The 22,543-nt window shown below is 45.4% G+C and overlaps 1 protein-coding gene across 2 annotated transcripts in view; it reads right to left on the bottom strand.

The window, feature by feature from the left end:
• GUCY1B1 (guanylate cyclase 1 soluble subunit beta 1) overlaps window positions 1-22,543 on the bottom strand; it is a 162,339-nt gene that overhangs the window by 26,424 nt on the left and 113,372 nt on the right. For both annotated transcript variants that reach the window (XM_029614233.1, XM_029614317.1), the window contains exons 7-9: window positions 19,792-19,908; window positions 19,270-19,403; window positions 5,270-5,467 (exon numbers count right to left, since the gene is read on the bottom strand). In XM_029614233.1, coding sequence (XP_029470093.1) covers window positions 5,270-5,467; window positions 19,270-19,403; window positions 19,792-19,908 — 449 coding nt within the window. The remainder of the gene's footprint in view (window positions 1-5,269; window positions 5,468-19,269; window positions 19,404-19,791; window positions 19,909-22,543) is intronic.

Here is a 22,543-nt window from a genome sequence, read left to right as displayed (position 1 = left end):
TAGAGGTCCTAGTGCTATACTGGGTGAACTGGTGGATGAACTAGTGAAACTGGTCATGGTGTGAATGTGCGCCGGATATAAAATTCCCTCACTTACATGTTGGGAACCCAGCTTACACTGCTGGGCACACACAAGCTTAAAATTAAGTGCACATATGCATGTGCCTGGGTTATTTTATAACTTGCACACGTATGTGCGCGTAAGTTATAAAATGGCCTCGCCCCTAGGTTCGCACCGACATATGCGTGCAATTGTGTGCTCATGTACCCGTTTGAAAGTTATCGTTGTTGTGCGTTAAGGCTCTTTAGTAATTTGGCCAGCCCCTAAATAGTATTTTTAATCATCATATTAGATATTACAAAGATGCACATCAGTTCCTTTGGGTTTGCAGTTCAATTGGCATCAATCGCTTCTGAACAGTAGTTCCAGCAGCCTTCATTCACAGCTACCTGAGACATTTTGCTTATTTTGTACCCTCTAACCCCCAACTACCCCAGCTATGTCAATGACAGCCCTTAGCTAGAGGCCAAAGAGCACAACCTCCGATTCACTGAATCTGGATGCTAGGCATCTTTACTGTGTGATGGCTGAGACTCCCTATCTCCTAAGGGCTGTGTAAGCTGCCTACACAGCATCGCAAGCCCCTGCTGGCCTGAGTAACAGAAGCAGAACTCAGTTATCAAACCTAGAACACAGGCCAGCCCATACATATACTTCTTAGATTCTATTTTGCATAACATTTACATATGCATTTGAACTAAAGATGGAAATTATATCACAATTTGTCTCCATCATCTATAACTTTGCATTTTATTCGGGTATTACCGACTGGGCGGGAGTGCTGGCAAAATAACAGGATAAAATATTCAATACAATGGTAAAGAATTTTACATCCCAGATCATACCAGGGCTTTAGGAAATTTTCCTGACATTTTCCCCAGCTGTTCTTTAAGGAATGCAAGAGGATAATCAGAACAATGTCATCTAACTAGTGATACGCTTAAAATGGGTGGAGCATTAGATTGCAATAACTGACTGGCATATTTCTGTTACACGCGCTGGCCGCGGGAGACCAGCGGCTCGGCTCCCTCACCTCTCTCAAGTGCCTGGTCCCTCGTCTCTGGCGGCTGCGGGCCACCAGCTCCATCCTCGGGCCGCCCCTGGTGCTTCCGTCTCTGTTGCAGCTCCTGGTGCTCCGCGTCGGGCCTCTCCGCGTGGCCCACGGAGAGACGCCGTTCCAACCAGCGCCGCGCCCCTTCCTAGGCGCACACGCGTGCTCAACTGAAACTTAAGTAGGGCCCGCGGTGGGAACCTAGCCGCAGGCCCTGGATGATGATGTCAGCGGTGCTCCGGTATATAACCCCGGGCCCCACTTCCTCAGATTGCCTTTGCAAAAGGTCCCCTCACTAATCGAGTACTCATTGCTTCATCTGTTCCTGATCCTGAGTGTCCTCGTTCCTGTGTTCCTGACGTTTCTTCTTCCTATTGGATTGCTGATCTAGTTTGACCTCTGCACTGCCTGACTACTCCGTTGCCTCTCTCCAACCCCAGACCTCTGCTTTGCCTGACTACTCCGTTGCCTTTCTCCAGCCCTGGACTTCTGCATTGCCTGACTACTCCTTTGCCTCTCTCCAACCCTGGACCTCTGCATTGCCTGACCACTCCGTTGATTCTCTCCTCGTCCAGATCTCAGCCTTGCTTGCCACTACTTCTAGATTGCTGCCAGCCTTGAATCCAGCTTGCTTAACAACGCCTCTTCAGTCTTTGTCCTGGACGTGGCTTATTCAGGCTTCGGCCTGTTCTTGCTCGGGTGCCCCCTGTCTGACTGTGTTCCTATTGGCACCCGGGTCTCCGGGACTCCGTCTCATCTAGTACAGACTGATACCTACACCTGTTGCTGCCTCAAGGCTGACCTCGAGCCATCCATCAACGACCACCGATGGAGGCCACCTAAGTCCAGCCGGCCCCAGCACCCAAAGGCTCAACCCGCGGGGAACGAGGGCTGGTATTGGTGAAGCGCCAGCCGGCTTCCATCCATCAGCCCTCTCTGCCTACTGACGGTGGGGACCCGAGGATCCCTCCTACGGGTAGCGTCAACCCCACTTCGGCTCAAGGGTCCACCTCCGGTGCAAAAATTTCTTCCCATCTCTTACTTGTAACAATTTCTTTATTAAGCTTTTACATGCCATAATTCAAATACAGGGAGAAGTGTAACAATCCTTTAAATAAACTAATCCAGATGACATCAAAACATATAACACCTCCTCACAGATTCTGAGTTTTATTCCTGCTTTCTGCACGTAGAAAGGCAGTGGCTATCAGTGATGAGGCTAGCATTAAACATAATGACATAACTCAAATGGACCGGTCACAAAAACAAACTACCTTAATTGCTCCTAATAAATTATATTTCCAGGTATCTATTAACTTCTATCCAGCCACATAGTCATCATGACTTTCATGATTGGGATTATCTACTAAACTTCCACAATTGTTTAAAGAAAAATAATTTATAATGACCATCAGTCATCAGAAATGGACTCATTTAAAATTTTCACGTATTTCTGCTAGTTAACTTTGCATTATCTCAGTCTCCAAATACGTTTTCACATCATCGTAACTGTAAAAAGTTATGCTTTAAATCTCCCAATAGCATAAAATATTTTGCTGGGTATTGAAGCACAAACTCAGCTTTGTATCTTCGGAAATCTTTACACCTCCAAGAAAATCTCTTCTATTCCATTTGACTCATTTCCTATACATCCTGAAAACCTTTATCTTCACAAAGGCAAAAATAAAGCCCTTATCCAATTTAAAACAGAATGACGCTATCAAAGTAGCTAAAGGGTTACATGAAGTCATAAATTCTGCTCTTGTTAAAGGCACAGAATCTAAGATTCTCAGTTTGCTATCATCTGGGGAGAAAGTTCCTTGGAACCACCTCTTAAAGAAGATCTAAATTGTAATGGTTTCTTATTTTGTGCCATTTTTGTGATCATGGAAAAAAAAGATTTATTTTTTTCTATAAATCAAGCTCAGAGTATTCTATGGGTCTGATACAAACCTTTTCTTCAGGAGTGAATAGAAGAGACATATAGCAAAAAATGAAAGGACTGTCCATTTGCACTGGCTGATTTGGCTTTTCCCAATGCATATTTCTATTGTTTATGAAAGAGGTGTGCATATTTTTTCCAGGTTTTAAACTGCTGTAGAGATCCTACCAGAAACCAGAAGGATGATATCATATACAGAGGGGGAAATAGAAAACTGGTTAGTGTGGGTTTGTAGCTCCCCCTTGTGGAAGATGGAAAGAGGTGTACTCAGGAACGGTAACTTTCAAATGGGCGCACATATGTGTATGCCCGGGTTCATGGAAATTTTATAACACGCGTGCATACTATAAAGTAGCCCAAGTGTGCGCATACGTGCGCCTAATTTTAAGCTTGCACACCCTCAGCAGTGTAAGTCAGCTTTCAGCCACATGAGGGAATTTTATAACAGGTGTGCGTCCATGCCATGACCAGTTTCACCAGTTCATTCACCAGTTCGCCCAGTCTAGAGCTTAGGTCCTCCAACCCCCCCCTGGTTCATTAGCCCCAGTTAACCTAGAACCCTCAAACCCTTCAGAGATGCCTGGATATAGGTTTATTAAGATTGACACCTCCTCACTAAGAGAAATAAAGTTACGCGGCACTAGACCTGGGCGCACACCCAAGCGCATGGGTACTTGCGCACACTTATCTTGCCCCGCCCACACCAGGCCCACATTATGCCCCTTTTTCCCCAATGTGAAATATTTGCGCATCAGGACTTGTGCGTGCATGTGGGTGGCCTTTAAAATTGTGTGGACAAGCGCATGTCCTACATGGCATGCATCTCCTAATTTTGGCATGTGCCTGGCTTTTAAAATTCACCTTCTAGAATATATATAACAGTTGCCACCATTTTAAGGCATTGAGTTTTTCGTTGACCCTTCCAGGGACAGCATGTCCATGGCTCTTCCCTGGTTTTTTGTCATTGTTAAGGAGGAAGAACTGTGGAATCTCTAGGAGTTCGGAAAAGGAGACAGAAAACCTTCACTCACTTAAGGACCATGTTTTGTACACCTTTCTCTTCTCTTGGGAGGGGAGATTTTTCCATACTCCTCATCTCATATTTTTGGCTTCCCTTTTTGAAAAATGTATTTTTCTAACATACCTGAGTTCTCAACCAGGGGCTCAGTGTGTGCTAACTAGAGGTGTGGTGTTCTCAATGGGATTTCATCCACTTTTGGAGGAAGGAGTAAATGAGCGAGAGAAGGTGACTATGTGGACCCGTTCTTAGATTCACTATCATCTCAAGAAGGTACCATCAAGGACAAGTATCATGTGAAGAGTAAGGAAAAGAAGGAAGAGAAATAACAAGAGAGATATGAGAACTGACCTACACTTTCAGTAACGTCTAAATTGGAGAAAGAGAACATGCTTTCCAACCATAAGAGAGGGCATTGTCAAAAAAACAATTGGAATTGGCTTTATCATCCAAATTAATTTAATGGAAGCTAAAGTCACAAATTTATTAAGAAGTGAAAATGTAACATTGGACTGTGAATATACATTGTAGATAATGAGAACTATAAAGAACATTCATTAATTTCACCATTTGTCATTAAAGTTATGTTGAAAGCCATCTAATGCTTCCAGTAGGATTACTGTTGCTGTGATTATCAGTGCTGTGTACAAAAACTTTACTGTGGGATTTGAGTAATTACAGTGCACAGAACCTAAAAGATTAGTCTTCCCCCTGATTAGGGCATTTTAGACACTCTGATGAATTAATAACATGGGAAGAGTTAGACCATTAACAGACTGTGTTTGAGGTGTAGTTCCTGGGACCTTATCCAGGCTATTAGCGCAGGAGTTACACTGTAAAATTATATCTGACTGGATAGAGGTATTCTATCCAACTGTAAGCTTTTTGGACATTGTTGTGCAATGAAGAGGAATAGGGATGGTGGCATGAGGGTAGGGGAAGGCGTCGGGAAGTAGGTTGGAGGGGGTAGAGTGAGTGGGGGTAGAGTGAGTGGGCATAAGTGTTTCCAGGTTTATTGTTTTATTACTCTAAGTGGGCTCATGGGGGGGGGGGGGGTTCGGGTTATGTATTTTATGTAAAATTGAGATTGCATTTTTTACTGTAATTCGCTTCAGGGGTCACAAAGTGAAGTGTCTAATCAAATTTGAATTATAAATAAATTCTAAATAAACAAGAAAGTAAATAAAATAAACCTTACGTATCCGTCTTTTTCTTTTCATCTTCCAGAGCTCGAAGGGTGTGCTGCAGCCTGTCTGTCAGGATTTCCAGCTCTTGCGTCAGTTTGTACTCCTCTCTGAACTGTTCCCCCAAGAGGACCAGATCACGCGTTGCATCATGCAAGGGGATGTCGCTCAGATACAGGCCTCGTCTTGTTAAGTCATCCAGATTCATCACACTACAACACAAGTGTTCCCTTCAGCATGGATGCAAATACGCAAAATCTTTTTCAGCAACACTCACTCAGCCTTTATAAAAACAATTTCAAACAAAATGTGCAACCATGCACTCTTTCAGAAAGATCATGAGGTCAATTTTCAAAGACATTTATCAGGATAACTCTAAAGGTATCTGGATAAATGCCAACTTTTTAATATAAGCACCAATTATATGGATAAAATTTATCTAGATAAATCATTATCCTATTAAAATGTATCTGGTCAGAAGCTAAACCAAGCATTATGGAGGCAGATGCACAACCACATAAACATGTCTTGCTTCACTTGAGAAGAAAATAATCACATTTTGGAGTTGAGACTGTAAAAAATGCAGTGTGCTCTTTGAGAAAGACGCTACAAAAAATCCCTGCCAATTTAGGAGCACATTTGAAAAAGAATAGCATCAGGCATCAGTAGCACGAGTAATATTCAGGACAATAATCCACATTAAACATCAATATAGGAAAATTGGTCCTTACCTGCTAATTTTCGTTTCTGTAGTACCAAGGATCAGTCCAGACCGCTGGGTTGTGTCTCCCTTCCAGCAGATGAAGTCAGAGAAAAAACTGAAAAGGCACCCCTCTTAACTTGGTGTGCCACCTGTAATCCTTCAGTATAAACGATACCATAGCAGAATAACCAATTAAAGGATAAAAAAAAACCAAACATAACCAATGGCTACAACATGTTCGGTCAAAAACTAACCATATAACTGCATAACATATGTATAAGGAAGGCTTCTTCCTATCCCTGTAAAGAATTCTGCCAAAGAAACATACAGAACGGACTCTCCAAGTTCCAAGGGCAGGCGTCTAGACTGATCTTTGTTACTACAGGAATGAAAATTGGCAGGTAAGGACCAATTTTCCTTTCCCTGTACATACCAGGATCAGTCCAGACTGCTGGGATGTACCCAAGCTGCCCTAATTGGGGTGGGACCTGGAGAGTCCCGCGCGAAGAACACTGCTGTCAAAGCAGCCGACATCCGGATCACGGACATCCACACGGTAATGCTTCGCAAAAGTATGCAACGATTTCCACGTTGCTGCTCTACAAATCTCCTGCGGTGAGACCAACTTGCTCTCTGCCCAAGAAGCTGCCTGAGACCTGGTGGAATGCACTTTCAAGCCTTCAGAGATTGCACGGCCAGCACAAATATAAATGGAGGTCATGGCTTCCTTCAACCACCTAGCAACCATAGCTTTGGATGCCTTGTGACCCTTCTTAGGGCCACTCCATAAGACAAACAAATGATCCGACAACCGAAAGGCATTGGTCACCTCTAGATAGCGAAGGAGAACCCGCCGCACATCCAACTTATGCAGATCCCTATCTGCCGAAGAAGCAGGATCCAAATTCGGGAAAGCCGGCAACTCTACCGTCTGATTCAAATGAAAACCCATTACCACTTTAGGCAGGAAAGATGGCACGGTTCGGAGAGAACTACCCAAATCAGAAATATGGAGATACGGGTCCCGACACGACAAAGCTTGAATCTCTGATATCCGCCGTGCGGATGTAATTGCCACCAAGAAAACCATCTTGAGAGTCAAGTCCTTCAACATGGCCCGCCGAAGGGGCTCAAATGGAAGCCCACATAAGCCACGGAGAACCAAATTCAAAATCCACGAAGGAGAAATCTTTCTGACCGGAGGATGCAAATGTTTGGCCCCCTTCAAAAAACAGGACACATCCAGATGAGCTGCCAGCGAAACCCCATCAATCTTGCCCCACAGACATCCCAGGGCCGTGACCTGCACCCGGAGAGAACTGCAAGCCAGACCTTTCTTCAGGCCATCCTGCAAAAAGGCTAGAATTTGCGCCACAGAAGCCCGACACGGGGACAAATTCAACCCGCAACACCACGAGTCGAAAACTCTCCAAACACGAATATAGGCCAACGACGTGGATGCTTTCCGTGCTTGCAGAAGGGTAGAAATAACAGAATCAGAATACCCTCTCTTTCTCAATTGTCTCCTCTCATAAGCCAGGCTGCTAGACAAAAGCGATCCGCGTGATCAAAAAATACTAGACCTTGTCGAAGAAGATTCGGAAGATGGGTGAGATGCACCGGACCGTCGATCGCCAAGGTGATCAGATCTGCAAACCATGGCCTTCGGGGCCACTCTGGAGCTACAAGGATGACAGACCCCACGTGGGATTCTATCCAACGCAAGACCTTGCCCACTAGGTGTCAAGGAGGAAACACGTATAGCAGAACATCATGAGGCCACGGAAGGAAGAGGATATCCACCCCTTCAAACCCGTGATCTCTCCGAATACTGAAGAACTGAGCCGCCTTTGCATTTGTCCAAGTCGCCATCAGATCGAGGTGGGGAACCCCCCAGCAACGAATGAGAATCCAGAAGGCTGCGTCGGACAATTCCCACTCGCCGGGATCCAAACGCTGTCGGCTGAGAAAATCCGCCTGAACTTTGTCTACCCCGGCTATGTGCGAGGCTGCTAGCTGGACCAGATGGCGCTCTGCCTATCTGAGCCGGTTGGCCTCCAAGGCCACCTGTCAGCTTCTGTTTCCCCCCTGACGGTTGATGTAGGCCACCGCTGTCGCGTTGTCCGACAAGACTCGTACCGAATGCTGAGCAACCAGAGGGAGAAAGACGCGCAATGTCAGGCATACTGCCCTGGTCTCCAACCGATTTATGGACCACGTCGCCTGATAACTCGTCCAACAACCCTGAGCAGATTGTGACTGGCAAACTGCCCCCCAACCAGAGGCTGGCATCCGTCATGACTATTACCCACTGTGGTTCCTCCAGGTCCATCCCCCATAACAAGTGGGCTAGGATCAACCACCAATTGAGACTGGACCTGGCTGGTTCCAAGAGGGGCAACGGCAGGCGGAACTCCTCCGATTTCGGATCCCAACGAGAAAGCAACGCCCTTTGTAATGGTCTCATATGCGCAAATGCCCAGGGAACCACTTCCAGGGTGGACGACATGGAACCAAGAACCTGTAAATAATCCCACACTATGGGAAGGGGCAGCAACAATAGCCGATGGATTTGCACCCATAACTTGTGCATCCTCTCCTGAGTGAGGAAGACCTTGCCGACCGAAGTATCAAAGCGTGCTTCCAAGAAGGTGAGGACCTGAGATGGTACTAACTGGCTCTTGGCAAAGTTGATCACCCAACCAAGAGACTGGAGCCGGAGCAGAACTGTGAGTACCGCCAACCGACAGAGGCACTCTGACTTGGCCCGGATGAGCCAATTGTCTAGGTAGGGGTGAACCAAGATCCCTTCTCACCGGAGGGCCACTGCAACCACCACCATCACCTTGGTGAAGACCAGGGGAGTCGTTGCCAACCCAAACGGGAGTGCTTGGAACTGATAATGCTCCCCCAGAACCATGAACCGGAGAAACTGCTGATGACTCTCGCAGATTCCTATGTGAAGATACGCCTCGGTCAGGTCCAAAGAGGCCAAATATTCTCCTGAGTGGACGGCCGCAATGACCGAGCGGAGAGTCTCCATGAGAAACCGGGGCACCCGAAGAGCTCGGTTGACTGTCTTCAGGTCCAATATCGGACGGAAGGATTTTGCCCGCCCTTAACGGGCGGGCAAAATCTAACTCATAACCGTTTGTGATGATATTGAGGACCCACTGGTCCAACGTGACCTTGTCCCACTCCTTGAGAAACAGGGAGAGGCGGCCGCCCACCACTGGGACCGGGGAGAGCGTCTGAACATCTTCATTGGGACGGCTTGACTCCCGCAGCTCCTTGGGAGCCCCCATCACGAAATGGCCTACGGCCACGAAAGGAAGTAGGCCAAGTCTGAGATCTCTGAGTCTGTTGTCGGGCGGGAAAGGTGGAGGCCCTTGCCTGCCGAAATCTGCGCTGTCCCCTAAAACGGTAACGTGCTGCACCAAAGGGTCTAGAAGACTTGGGCTTATCTTCCGGCAACTTATACACCTTGTTCTCCCCGAGAGACTTGATAAGGATGTCCAGCTCCTCACCAAACAACAATTTTCCTTTAAAAGGAAGATTGCCCAACTGAGTTTTGGAAGAAACATCAGTCGACCAGTTTCGGAGCCAAAGAAGCCTCCTAGCAGAGACCGCAGTTGCCATGTTGCGCGCAGAAGCCCGTAGCAGATCATATAATGCATCCACCGTGTAAGCCACCGCAGACTCCATCCTATTCGCCTGATCGGCCTCCTCTGGTGGTAACTCCTGGGAGGTGATCATTTGCTGGACCCACCCGAGGGTCGCCCGCTGCATGAGGCTACTGCAGACCGCCGCCCGAACACACAGCGCTGACACCTCGAAGAGTCGCTCGAGGAGAACCTCAAGCCGCCGATCCTGCAAATCCTTAAGCGCGGTTGCTCCTGTTATGGGAATGGTCATCCGCTTAGTGACCGCGGAAACCGAACGGTCCACCTTGGGGATCCTGAGGATGTCCAAGGCTTCCTCGGGCAAGGGATAAAGCTTTTCCATCGCCCTTCCCACTCGCAGGGTCGCCTCAGGAGATTCCCACTCACGAGTTACCAGCTGCATGAGCATCGGGTGAAAGGGAAAAGTCTTGGAAGGGGCCCGTAGCCCTGAGAATACCAGATTCCCCTTAACCGGCTCTGAGCTGGGGATTGGCGCATCAACGTCCAACTCAACCAGAACATGGGGGATCAAAGGATCCAACTCCTCCTGCCGAAATAAGCGAAAAACCCGGGGATCGTCCCCCTCTACTGTGGTGGACTCATCAACATCCCCGTCTATATTTTGGAGGAGTGGATCCAGGAAAGATCCCGAAGGACCAGGGTCTGGAGTCACATCAGGGACCGAAGGGACATTTAGGGCTGTGGTACATCTTGCGACCTTTGCGGGAGGAGGTTTTGCATCCTGTTGATGCGCTTCCACCTCCAAAAAAGCTTTATGCATCAATAATATACATTTTGATGAAAAAGTTGCCTGGCCCTTTAAGGGCTCCGTCGGGGGAGGGGGGAGGGCCGAGATCGAGTTCGAGGAGGGGGCGGGCCCCGGATCGCCCGGCCGGACCGGACTTAAGCTGGGAGGAGAAAGAGGAGAATCCTCTCCCTCAGCAGGCAGGCAGGGAACGGACAAAATTGCTGCCGTTCCTGCGCCAGCCGGCGACGGAGCTGCGCGCGATTGGGAACGTTGGCCTGAGTCCCGCGGCAAAAATGCCCCAAAACCCCCTCCTGATGAGCCTTCCCCCCCCCCCCCCCGGGGAGGCAGTGGGCGCACATCCCATCCCGCGAAAGACGCAGCCCCGACTCCCCACATGCCGTGCACGACAACCCTCGTGGCATCCCGGAGGCGTCTGGGCAACGCGGTAGGAAAAAAAAATAATAAGAGGCACCAGCAAAAGATAAGCCCTGCCGAATTACAGCCTTCCAGAGCTCTGGGAGGAATGCGCGAGGGGAGCTCAGCACAGCACGCAGCACCCGAGGAAAACCTCGTCTTGGGGCACCAAGGGGAGGGACCGGCCCACCGGTTAATCCCCCTCCAGAGAAGATCGCGCCTCCGGGACAAGGCTCACAGAGCGTCCAGCCCCAGCCTTACCTCTACTGCAGCAGGTGTGGAAACCGGTAAAACAAAAAAGGTCTTTTTTTTTTTTTTTTTTAACAAACTTTTAAGAAACTTTCAATAAATTTGATGTAGCCAAATGTATTAAGAAGAAAATCAGAGTTTAATAACTCTGGAAAGAAAAAATGTAAAGGATCAGGACCGCATGTTCTGTCGGCCTCCTCTGCTGAGAGTCAGAGAAAATACTGGAGGATCGCAGGTGGCACACCAAGTTAAGAGGGGGTGCCTTTTCAGTTTTTTCTCTGACTCCCTTCCCTGGAAGGGAGACACAACCCAGGGGTCTGGACTGATCCTGGTACGTATAGGGAACAGGATATTAAAAGAGGTATCTGAAAAAAAGCCACACTTTCCTCCTTTCTTTCCTCTGTTATTCCTGTCCTCCTGTTGCCCCAGGGCCTCACTGGCTGCCTCCTCTGTTTGTCCCTCTTTCTTGTCCTCTCTAACAAGTTAATGTAAATCGGTTATTTACTCTCTTAGATAATAGGAGGACCAGGAGGCACTCCATGAAATTAGCAAGTAGCTCATTTAAAACAAATCGAAGAAAATAGTTAAGCTCTGGAATTCATTGCCAGAGGATGTGGTTTTAGCAGTTAGTGTAACTGGGTTTAAAAAAGGTTTGAATAAGTTCCTAGGGGAAAAATCCATAAACTGCTATTAATTAATAAGCAATAGTAGCTTGAGATTTATTTAATGTTTGGGTACTTGCCAGGTACTTGTGACTTGGATTGGCCACTGTTGGAAACAGGATACTGGACTTGATGGACCCTTGGTCTGACCCAGTATGGCATATCTTATGTTCCTCTTCCTCTTCCTCCTCCTCATCTTAATCTATCTTTCCCTGTCTTCTCTGGCCCCTTCTTTCTCTTGCTCTCCCTATCCTCTAGTCTACGCCACTAACAACTCCTCCTTCTCCACCAGCCGCATCTTCTGCATTTTAAAACCTACAATGCATCCTGTTAGCCGAGTCCTTGAAATAGAGCAGAGTTAAAACCTTATAGGTGAATTTTCAAAGGAGTTATGAGCATAAATATAACATACTATCATAGCAATTTTCAAAAGCCATTTGCGTGCATAAAGTACGCGAGTAAATCCTATGGAGAATTCAATGGTATATATTGCAGCAATTTTCAAAAGCCCAATTAAAGGGTAAAGTGATTTTTATGTACATAAAACCCAGTTTTACATGTGTAAATACCTGGTCTGAGGCAGATGTTAAATTTTAGGCCTTAGCCAATGCATGCTAAATAGCACATGGAAGAGCGCATACCATGCTATTTCTCGTGCATCTGCTAATGTTTAATTTGAATCTGAGATTCCTTCATTTGCATGCACCTTTACTGCAAACCAGTTTGAAATTTTACTGAAAATCTGTATATTAAATAGAGATTACATTACCATTACCACTTAAAGGGTAACAGCTTGCTTGCATATGTGTTAACATCTTGTGGGACTAATTTCATGCAAGCTAGTACCTTACAAGTCAATTTGCAAGGGCTTTAGACCTCTAATTTTGTCCCTTTGAGAGCTGACTAGGGCTGGGGACCTATGTTTAGGGACTTGTTTTCACTAGGTGCCTAAAACGAATGGGGAAAGGGTAGGGAATAAAAGTCAGGTGCTCAGGGTTGATTTCCAGCACTAGATGCCTAACATATGCTCCCTCCATTTAGATGAATGACTAGCAGGCCTAAAATTTGGTGCGCCCATTTTAGATGCCTCAGATACATGAATTTTCAGCCTAAAACCTAGGAGTCTAATTTCAAATGAAATTCCATAGAGCTTTAAAGGGCTTAAAACAGAGGCATCTAGGTCAGGTGCTCGGCTTGAATATCGACCTACACCTGTATAAGAAGCCATTCTGAGTGCTTGCTAAGCTGCCTCAACCAGCACGCTAAGTTTTAAAGGTGAATTTTAAATGCCTAATACATTCAAAAAATGACAAATAGGTACACGTGGGGGTGGTGCGCGCCGAGCAGATTTAAAAGCTGCCTGGTGAATGCGCGGATCTCCCGCTACACCACAAATGAAAAATGTCAAAAAAGGGGCGTGGCGCAGGCATTCCTACTTCAAATTTACGCATACATATTTATGTGCCCAGGCACGCACCATTGTCCCTTGCCACATAACTTTATTTCTGCTGTGGATGACATGCAAGTAGTAAAATAAAGATAAATAGACAGATCAGCAGGGTTTTAAGGAACGGGGCTAACAAGAGAGAATGGAGACTATTAAACTAGAGGGGGGGGGGGGGTTTGGAAATCCTATTCCTTAGCTGAACTGAGAACAAACTGGGAAAACTGGTAATGGTGTCCATGTGCGTGCCTTTTAAAATCCCCCCACTTACACGGTAGAAGCAGCATTTGCACACATAGGCGCCTGTGCACTTAAAATTGCACACACACATGTGCAAGCGTTAAGGCTATTTTATAATATGTGCACATATATGTGCATATGTTATAAAATGGCCACGTCCCTGGGCCGACGAATGCATGCAGATGTGCGCCCGTGTACGTATTTAAAATTTACCATACCTGTGCATAAATCCCAACGTGCAGCTCTTTTTTTCCATTATTTTTACATTTTCCAAATAATATGCATCAAGATAACTTGATGCAAAGAAAAATCAGAGAACAATTATAGACAAGGATATTAGGAAATCATTTTCATAAAGTAAAATATTATTCTACACATTGTCTTCAAAATAGACCACATGTCTGAGGAGAAACAAAAACAATTAGATGTAGTAAAAAGAAAAAAAAAAGAATCACCTAATTATTATATAAGGACCTACAAAGCTTTTAAGTGGTCATCCATTACACCTAAAGGAGTTCTGTTTTACCAAAAATTTTCCATATGGATAGGATCCAAAACCCCATTCTGCATTCCTTGGTATTTAAGAATGCCCTTACAGGGGAAACCTCAGTACAAATGATGCACCTAAAGCTAAAACTCTAGGCTTCTTCAAAAGAAAGACCCTATGTTTAGATTGTGTCTCTCTCACCACATCTGGAAACAAGGAAATATTTTGATCCATAAAAGAAGAATGCTTTATCGAAAGAAAAGGCGCAGAGTCCACTGCTTGTCTGACTCTTTAGAAAAAATCACTAAAGGAGTAGCTCTCTCCAACCATTTCAGAACTAGATTGCTCCAGAAAGGCAGAGATATCTAAATTAGGAGAAGGAGAAGCTCCAACCAAATTATGAGTTGAAAGTTTCTTATAATCTGGTAAGTAATACATTTAGTAAAATTGGGAATCATCTCTTTAGACACCTTATGAAATTCTAAATAAAATGCCCTTAACATTTCTTTGGGCAAAATGAGAGGACATTTTGGAAAATTTAAGAAATGCAAATTAAGTCTTCGGAGATGATTTCCAACATTTTCCAGTTTATGCTGATTAGTCTGTGTTTCCCTGACAAGTGCAGCATCACATTCTTGCAATTTAACACATTGATTTTTAAGTGCATTCATTTTCTCAGTACGATCTTGTAGAGAATGCTCATTTAAGGACAGAGAAATTCCCAGAACTTCTTTAGTTAAGGAGTCAGTCTTATTAGAAACAGACTGGTCCATTTTGGTGATAGCAGACCACAAAACTTTTAATGTCATTTCAGCAGGCTTTTGCATTGGAGAATGACTAAGCAACCTGCCTGTTAGGAGTGATCATACCTCCTAATAGGGGGACCCCAATGAGCAGCTCTTAATAAAAATGTGGCAGATGTTTGTGGTCACAGAAAGTGAAGCACATCTGCAAAATTTCCACTGAAGTGAATCAGGTTAAAATTTGCTTGCTTTGCGTCTGTGGAATATTTCTCCCCAAACCTTCCACAGCCATCAACTGAAATTATAAAACGCAATTAACTCAGGATTTGCAATATATTTTAAAAACAATTGTCCTTCAGTCTCAAGGTTTAGGATGTTATCAGAATCATCCGATTATAATATTTCCCCATCTTGAACTGTGTCTGTCCTTTTAGCTTTTATATTCTTTGCTATCCTTGTCACTAAATATCATGTTAAATTACATTTTCAATTAACGGTGTCACTGTTGCATCACTATGGAAACCAAAAATACTGTCACAGCTAGGACTAATTAAACTAACATGTAATTATCTGTACTTCTGCACTCAATTAAAGAGTATATTTAAATACTGATACATTTGATTGCTATGGAAATTATTTCTGATTAACTTTCATTAATACATAGTTTGATTTTAAAATTATTTTATTCTTGTGTTAAACTACGAGCATGCAGGAAGATATATTTAGGGTTCTGCAATCATTTTAATGAAATCATATATATTTCTTCTGGGCCACAGAGGAACTCAGGTTTAAATCTTCCTCTGAATCAGGATGACAGAACAAAAACTCTGTTCTTATCCAAGTACTATAGGGATGTGAATCGTTTTTTGACAATTTAAAATATCGTCCGATATATTTTAAATCGTCAAAAATCGTTAGAGGCGCGATACAATAGGAATTCCCCCGATTTATCGTCAAAAATCGTAAATCGGGGGAGGGGAAGGGGGAGGGCGGGAAAACCGGCACACTAAAACAACCCTAAAACCCACCCCGACCCTTTAAAATAAATCCCCCACCCTCCTGAACCCCCCCAAATGTTTTAAATTACCTGGGGTCCAGTGGGGGGGGTCCCGGTGTGATCTTCCACTGTCGGGCCACGGCTGCGTTAATAGAAATGGCGCCGGCACTACCTTTGCCCTGTCACATGACAGGGCAAAGGTAGTGCCGGACCCCCAGGGACTTTTGGCCAGCTTGGTGGGGCCTCTGGCCCCCCCAAGACTTGCCAAAAGTCCAGCGGGGGTCCGGAAGCGACCTCCTGCACTCGTGCTGTATTGCAAAATGGCGCCGGCCGTATGGCTGGCACCATTTTGCAATACGGCAATACGGCCATAGGGCCGGCGCCATTTTGCAATACGGCACTACAAATGCTACACAAATGTACCAGAGTGATTCTAGTGTATGATCTCAACAAACTAGGGCTGAGTGGGTTGCTTTGGATTTGATTTGAAGTGCATCTGAACTGAGATGGGGATGAAGTAGGAAGTAGGAAGAGTCCTAGCTTGCCCATATTATCCAACTACTTCTGTCCTGATGTAGACTGGACTAAACCTGAGGCAAGCTGTCCTGGCTTGTAAAAATCTGATTGTTCCTCAACTCATCTTTAGATTCCATATTTGGGATCAAGAAAGAATTTTTATTTTTCAGTGTTACAATAATGACTAGAAGTGCTTATTTTTTTGTTTCCCTCTGGATTTTTACTCAGCCATTACAATGTTGATCTTAATGGATCTCAGGGCTTCTTTCAGCCTCACTAACTTTGTCACTACATATGATTCTCAATAGGGATGTGAATCGTTTTTTGACGATTTAAAATATCATCCGATATATTTTAAATCGTCAAAAATCGTTAGAGCCGCGATACAATAACAATTCCCCCGATTTATCGTCAAAAAATCGTAAATCGGGGGAAGGGGGAGGGGAAGGGGGAGGGCGGGAAAACCGGCACACTAAAACAACCCTAAAACCCACCCCGACCCTTTAAAATAAATCCCCCACCCTCCCGAACCCCCCCCAAAATGCCTTAAATTACCTGGGGTCCAGAGGAAGGGTCCCGGTGTGATCTTTTACTCTCGGACCTCCGTGCATTGTAGAAATGGCGCCGGCGCTACCTTTGACCTGTCATATGACAGGTCAAAGGTAGCGCCGGCGCCATTTTGGTTTTTTGTCCCCCGATGTCAGGAGCGTAGGAGATCGCTCCCGGACCCCCGCTGGACCCCCAGGGACTTTTGGCCAGCTTCGGGGGGCCTCCTGACCCCCACAAGACTTGCCAAAAGTCCAGCGGGGGTCCGGAACGATCTCCTACTGCGAATCGTTTTTCCATATGGAAAATGGCGCCGGCCGTACGGCAACACGATTCGATTGCAGGAGGTCGTTCCGGACCCCCGCTGGACTTTTGGCAAGTCTTGTGGGGGTCAGGAGGCCCCCCCAAGCTGGCCAAAAGTCCCTGGGGGTCCAGCGGGGGTCCGGGAGCGATCTCCTACGCTCCTACGTCGGGGGACAAAAAAACAAAATGGTGCCGGCGCTACCTTTGACCTGTCAGTCAAAGGTAGCGCCGGCGCCATTTCTACAACGCACGGAGGTCCGAGAGTAAAAGATCACACTGGGACCTTTCCTCTGGACCCCAGGTAATTTAAGGCATTTTGGGGGGGTTCGGGAGGGTGGGGAATTTATTTTAAAGGGTCGGGGTGGGTTTTAGGGTTGTTTTAGTGTGCCGGATTTCCCGCCCTCCCCCCCACTGGACCCCAGGTAATTTAAGGCATTTTGGGGGGGTTCAGGAGGGTGGGGGATTTATTTTAAAGGGTCGGGGTGGGTTTTAGGGATGTTTTAGTGTGCCGGTTTTCGATTTACACGATATTTAAAAAACCCAAACTGTGACGATCCGATTCCCTCCCCTCCCAGCCGAAATCGATCGTTAAGACGATCGATCACACGATTCACATCTCTAATTCTCAATTCCATTCTTAACCCATCCAACAAGTCTGGATAAGGGTGACTTGTCATCTGAATACCAAATTGAGAGAAAATGTAATAAGGGTTTTTTTCTTGTTTTGTGGCCATTGCAAAGCTGTTTTGCTTATCTGGCTTTTTATGTGTATGTATTGTAAAATTTGCTAGAAAAATGTATTAATATAGGAGGATAGCTGACCATATTTTAAAAAATATTCTTTCCCTGTTCTCTGATGAACTGAAAAAAATCTGACGTGGCTTATGCAGATAACTGTAGTTTGCAAAAAGTTCAAGTCAAAGAAAGCAGGTCAGAGTCAAGCGAGACCTTCAGTATGAGCTAGGATAAGAGATAAACCTCCAGGGCTTGACTGGGAAATAGTGCTGATACATACATGCATTTGATATTCTTGGTGAGGTCAATATTCAAAGCCTTTGTGCATGTAACTTTTTGAGTTACATGCACAAAAAAACGAAATTTCATTTCTTCCCCAACAACCACATACATTTTCTACGTGCACAAAAAAGAACATCAACGAAGGCATTTCAAGGGTGGGACGGAACTCTAGCCAGTGAGAGCACATTCTCAGAACTCTCTGGGTAAAGTTGTGGGCCAGATTTTGAAAGGGTTACTCGCACCGGGCCTATTTTAAAAAGGCCCGGCAATGTGCGCAAAGTGCCTGGACACATGTAAGTCCAGGGGCTTGCAAAAAGGGGCAGGAAGGGGGCAGGGTGGTCCAGGGGTGGGGGCGGGGTCAGGCTCCCGGCACAGCGGCCATATTTGCGTGCGCAACTTACTTCAGCCCCAGGGCTGAAGTAAGTTTTGGAACAAAACTAAGGAAAAAAAAAAGGTATGGGGGAAAGGGCGGGGGAGGTAGGGGAAGGGAAGGGAAAGTGGGGTGGGGGGTAGGGAAGTTCCCTCAGAGGCCGCTCCGATTTCGGAGGGGATGGGGGAAGGCTGCGCGGCTTGGCGCGCGCAAGGTGCACAATTTAAAAAGGACCGGTGGCCCGCGTAAAGCCCCGAGACGCGCGTAAGTCCTGAGGCTAGCAAAAAGGGGCAGGGAGGGGACGGGGAATAGGTGGTCCGGGGGCGGGGTCAGCGGCTCCTGGCACAGCGGCAGGCACAAAAAGTAAAACAAAATTTTTTGGGGGGATTAGAGTAGGTCTGGGGGTAGAAAGGTTAGGGGAAGGGGTGGGAAGGTCAGGTTAGGGGAAAGAGAACAGGGGAAGGCTGCGCGGCTCGGCGCATACAATGTGCACAATTGTGCACCCCCTTGCGCGCGCTGACCCCTGATTTTATAACTTGCGCTCGCAAGCTATAAAATCGGGTGTACATATGCGCGCGCCAGATAGCACGCGCACATGTACGCCCGCGTGCAACCTTTTTTAATCTACCCTTATGTGTGTAAGTCTGGTCAGAGAAATTACAATCCTGAATGTATATGGGTAAAATCACGTGTCTAATTTTATCCGTGCAGGCTCATGCATAAGTTCCACTGAGTATCCGAAAAACAATCCGTGTGCAACTTTACTCGGATGAATTTGCCACTCTCCAGCTCTGTGAATATTGACCTCATTGTGGCCAAGAACATTCTATTACATTCGAATATTTAGTAAGTAAAAGTAAATGGAAGCCTAAGCGAAGGAATTCTTCTAAACTCCCCAGCTATGAGGTTTTACCTTGGAGAGCACAGGAAAAGAATGTTGTCTGCCTCGGGTAAGTAAATCATTTGACCCTTCAGCCGAAGGCAGCTGATTTCAGTACCAGTCAGTTCATCTTCACATTCTGACTTTTCTACATCTAGTAAACCTTCCTTTAAATAAAAAACAAAAAAAATTACAAATGAAAGAATAGCATCATAGTTTTAACAGGATATTAGAAACACATTTTTACTGAGTCTCCATGATATGCAAATTTATCTCATGCACACTCATTGTGGCTATCCTGAAAATCCAACTGGCTGTGGGGGTCCCCCAGGACAGGTTTGGGAAGCCTTGAGCTACATGTTTTGGAAATTGTTTCTCAGCTTCACAGCTAACAATATTATTGATGTCTTCCCTTATCTGCCTCTTTCCCTGCCTTCCCCATGGCTTCCTGTTATCTCTGTTCTTAACCACTGCCAAGATACTGTAAATCACTTCTCAATCCTACCTCTGCACAGCAGTCTCATTATAGAGTTCAGATGAATATCATTTGGTTACCTTGCTCCTTAGTACGAAAACAGTGTTGATGTGTGAGAGAATCCCATGGAAACTAATGTCAATATGTGGTCGAACCAAAGAAAAAACCGACAGCAGGTTGCAATTTCCAGGCTGGAGCTAAAATACAGATAAAGGTTAGCATAAAATAAAATCAGTGTTCCTGTATAGACAGTGAAAATACACCACAACTTTATTTCTTAGACGTAGGAAGTACTTTTCAAAGTCATTTATGTCCACCAAACACGGTTCTCTGTGCATAAATGACTCATTAGAAAATGTGGTCTTTGCAGGCAGAAAGGTATATACGTGTAACTCACTTTCGCGCACACTTAATGTGCACGCCAAAAACAAAAGGTATTCCGGGGGGCAGGGATCAGATTTATGCACACACATTTCATTTTGAAAAATATGCATGTAAATCCAAGCACGCAAGTTCCACAATGCCAGCAACAGGTGTAATCTGGTGCGGGGGAGTTTGTGTTGCATATTTTCTGAGAATTTTCAAAGCCAAAGTAGGCGCCTACTTCCATTTTCAAAAATGTGTGGAAAGTCTGCGGGTAACAATTACCTAAAGAATTTTCTTTCTTTGAAACCTAAGCCCCCTTTATGTGCAAGGCATAAAAAAAAAGCAAAACTAAAGGCCTGACTAATCTTCTTTTCCATCTCCCAGGCACATAATGGGAGAAAAGCCTTTGTAAACATAGGGCCTGATTTACTAACGAAAATAGCTTAAAAATATTATAGAACGGGCATGGGAATACGGCTACATTCTAGACAAAGAATCCAGCAATATTAAACTGACTGTCATAGCTGGGGCCAGGCAGAATGGTTTCACAGATAAAGTCCTAGCTAGAGAGTATGCAGTGGTGTTTCGTCCTCGTTTTGCTTTTTTACGTATTTATGTACAGTTTATGTCTCATCTTTCCATTACTGTACTCAAGGTGAGGAAAAGCACATTGGTAAAATATAAATCACATTGTACAAAATCGCAAGTAAAACAAGATAAAAACCCCTTTATTACAAAAAGTTAATGGTAGCAAATCATGCCTTATAAGCCTGTTGGGAGAAACAAGTTTTTGTCAGGCGTCTAAAGGTCACATAATCTGAACCTAAACGAATCTCTCTTGGCAGAAAGATTCATTCAACTATATAAGCATGTTACATGAACAGTGCCAAGAACATAAGAAATGCCATGCTGGGTCAGACCAAGGTCCATCCGGCCCAGCATTCTGTCTCTGACAGGGGCCAGTCTGGATCACAAGTACCCAGCAGATTTCCAATAGCTGATCTAATTCTTGTATCACACTCCCAGGGATAAGCAGCAGTGTCTTTCCCCAAGTCTACCTGGCTAATAACTGTTTTAGACTTTTCCTTCAGGGATTTGTCCAATCCTCTTTTGAACTCCACTATGTTAAGTTGCCTTGACCACGTCCTCCTGCAAGATTCCATAGCTTGATTGTGCGTTAGGTGAAAAAATAGTTCCTATATTTTTTTAAAACCTGCTGGTTGCTAGTTTCATGGAATTTCCCCTAATACTAATGTTGTTTGAAAGGGTAAATAACTGTTTGCTAATTACCTGTTTTACCCCATTCGTGATTTTATAAATTTCAATCATATCCCCTCTCAGTCATCTCTTTTTCAAGCTAAAGAGCCATAATCTGTTTAGCCTTTCTCCATAAGGGAGCTTTTTCATCTGCTTTAACATTTTTGTCGCCCTTTTCTGTACCTTTTCTAAGTCCGTTATAGTTGGGGTTTTTTTAAATGACACAACCAGAACTGCACGCGGTACTGGAGTTGCAGTTGCATCACGGATCTATACAAAGGCCTTATGGTGTCTCAGTTTTATTCTCTATTTCTTTACAAATAATTCTTAATGCTCTATTTGACTTTTTGACCACTGCCACACACTGAGTCAAAGATTTCAAGGTATTGTCACATGGACACGGAGGTCCTTTTCCTGGGTGGTGACACCTAACACGGAACCTAGCATTGTGTACTTGTAGATGGGATTATTTTTCCCTACGTGCATTATTTAGCATTTGTCTGCATTAAATAACATCTGACATTTAGAAGTCCAGTTTCCTAGTCTTACAAGCTCCTTCTGCTGTTTTAACGACTTGAAACAATTTTGGGTCATCTGCAAATTTGGTCACAAAACTCATCATTCCCTTCTCTAAATTATTTATGAATATTAGGGATGTGAATCGTGTGCCCGATCGTTTTAACGATCGGGTTCGGCTGGGGGGGGGGAAATCTGATCGTTACGAGATGTGAATTGGAATCGGTTCCGATTCCAATTCACATCACTAATTTTTTTTAGTGAGGCCCGCGCCGATAAAAAAAACCCCACCCCAACCCTTTAAAATTACCCCCGTAGCCTCCCCCACTCTCCCGACCCCCCCCCCAAAACTTTTTACACATACCTGGTGGTCCAGGGGGGCCGCGGGCAGCGATCTCCTGTTCCCACGCTATCAGCTACACTAAAAAAAATGGCGCCGATGGCCCTTTGCCCTTACCATGTGACAGGGCAAAGGTAGCGCCGGGGCCATTTTGAATATTGGCAACAATACGGCCTGCGTGCAGGAGATCGCTCCCGGACCCCCGCTGGACCCCCAGGGACTTTTGGCCAGCTTGGGGGAGCCTCCTGACCCCCACAAGACTTGCCAAAAGTCCAGCGAGGGTCCGGAAGCGACCTCCTGCACTCCGGCTATATTGCCAGTACTCAAAATGGCGCCGGCGTTACCTTTGCCCT

The sequence above is a fragment of the Rhinatrema bivittatum genome, chromosome 1 (genome assembly GCF_901001135.1).
Source record: "Rhinatrema bivittatum chromosome 1, aRhiBiv1.1, whole genome shotgun sequence".
Classification (NCBI taxonomy): domain Eukaryota; kingdom Metazoa; phylum Chordata; class Amphibia; order Gymnophiona; family Rhinatrematidae; genus Rhinatrema; species Rhinatrema bivittatum.
This window is presented reverse-complemented; position numbering and strand designations above follow the sequence as displayed.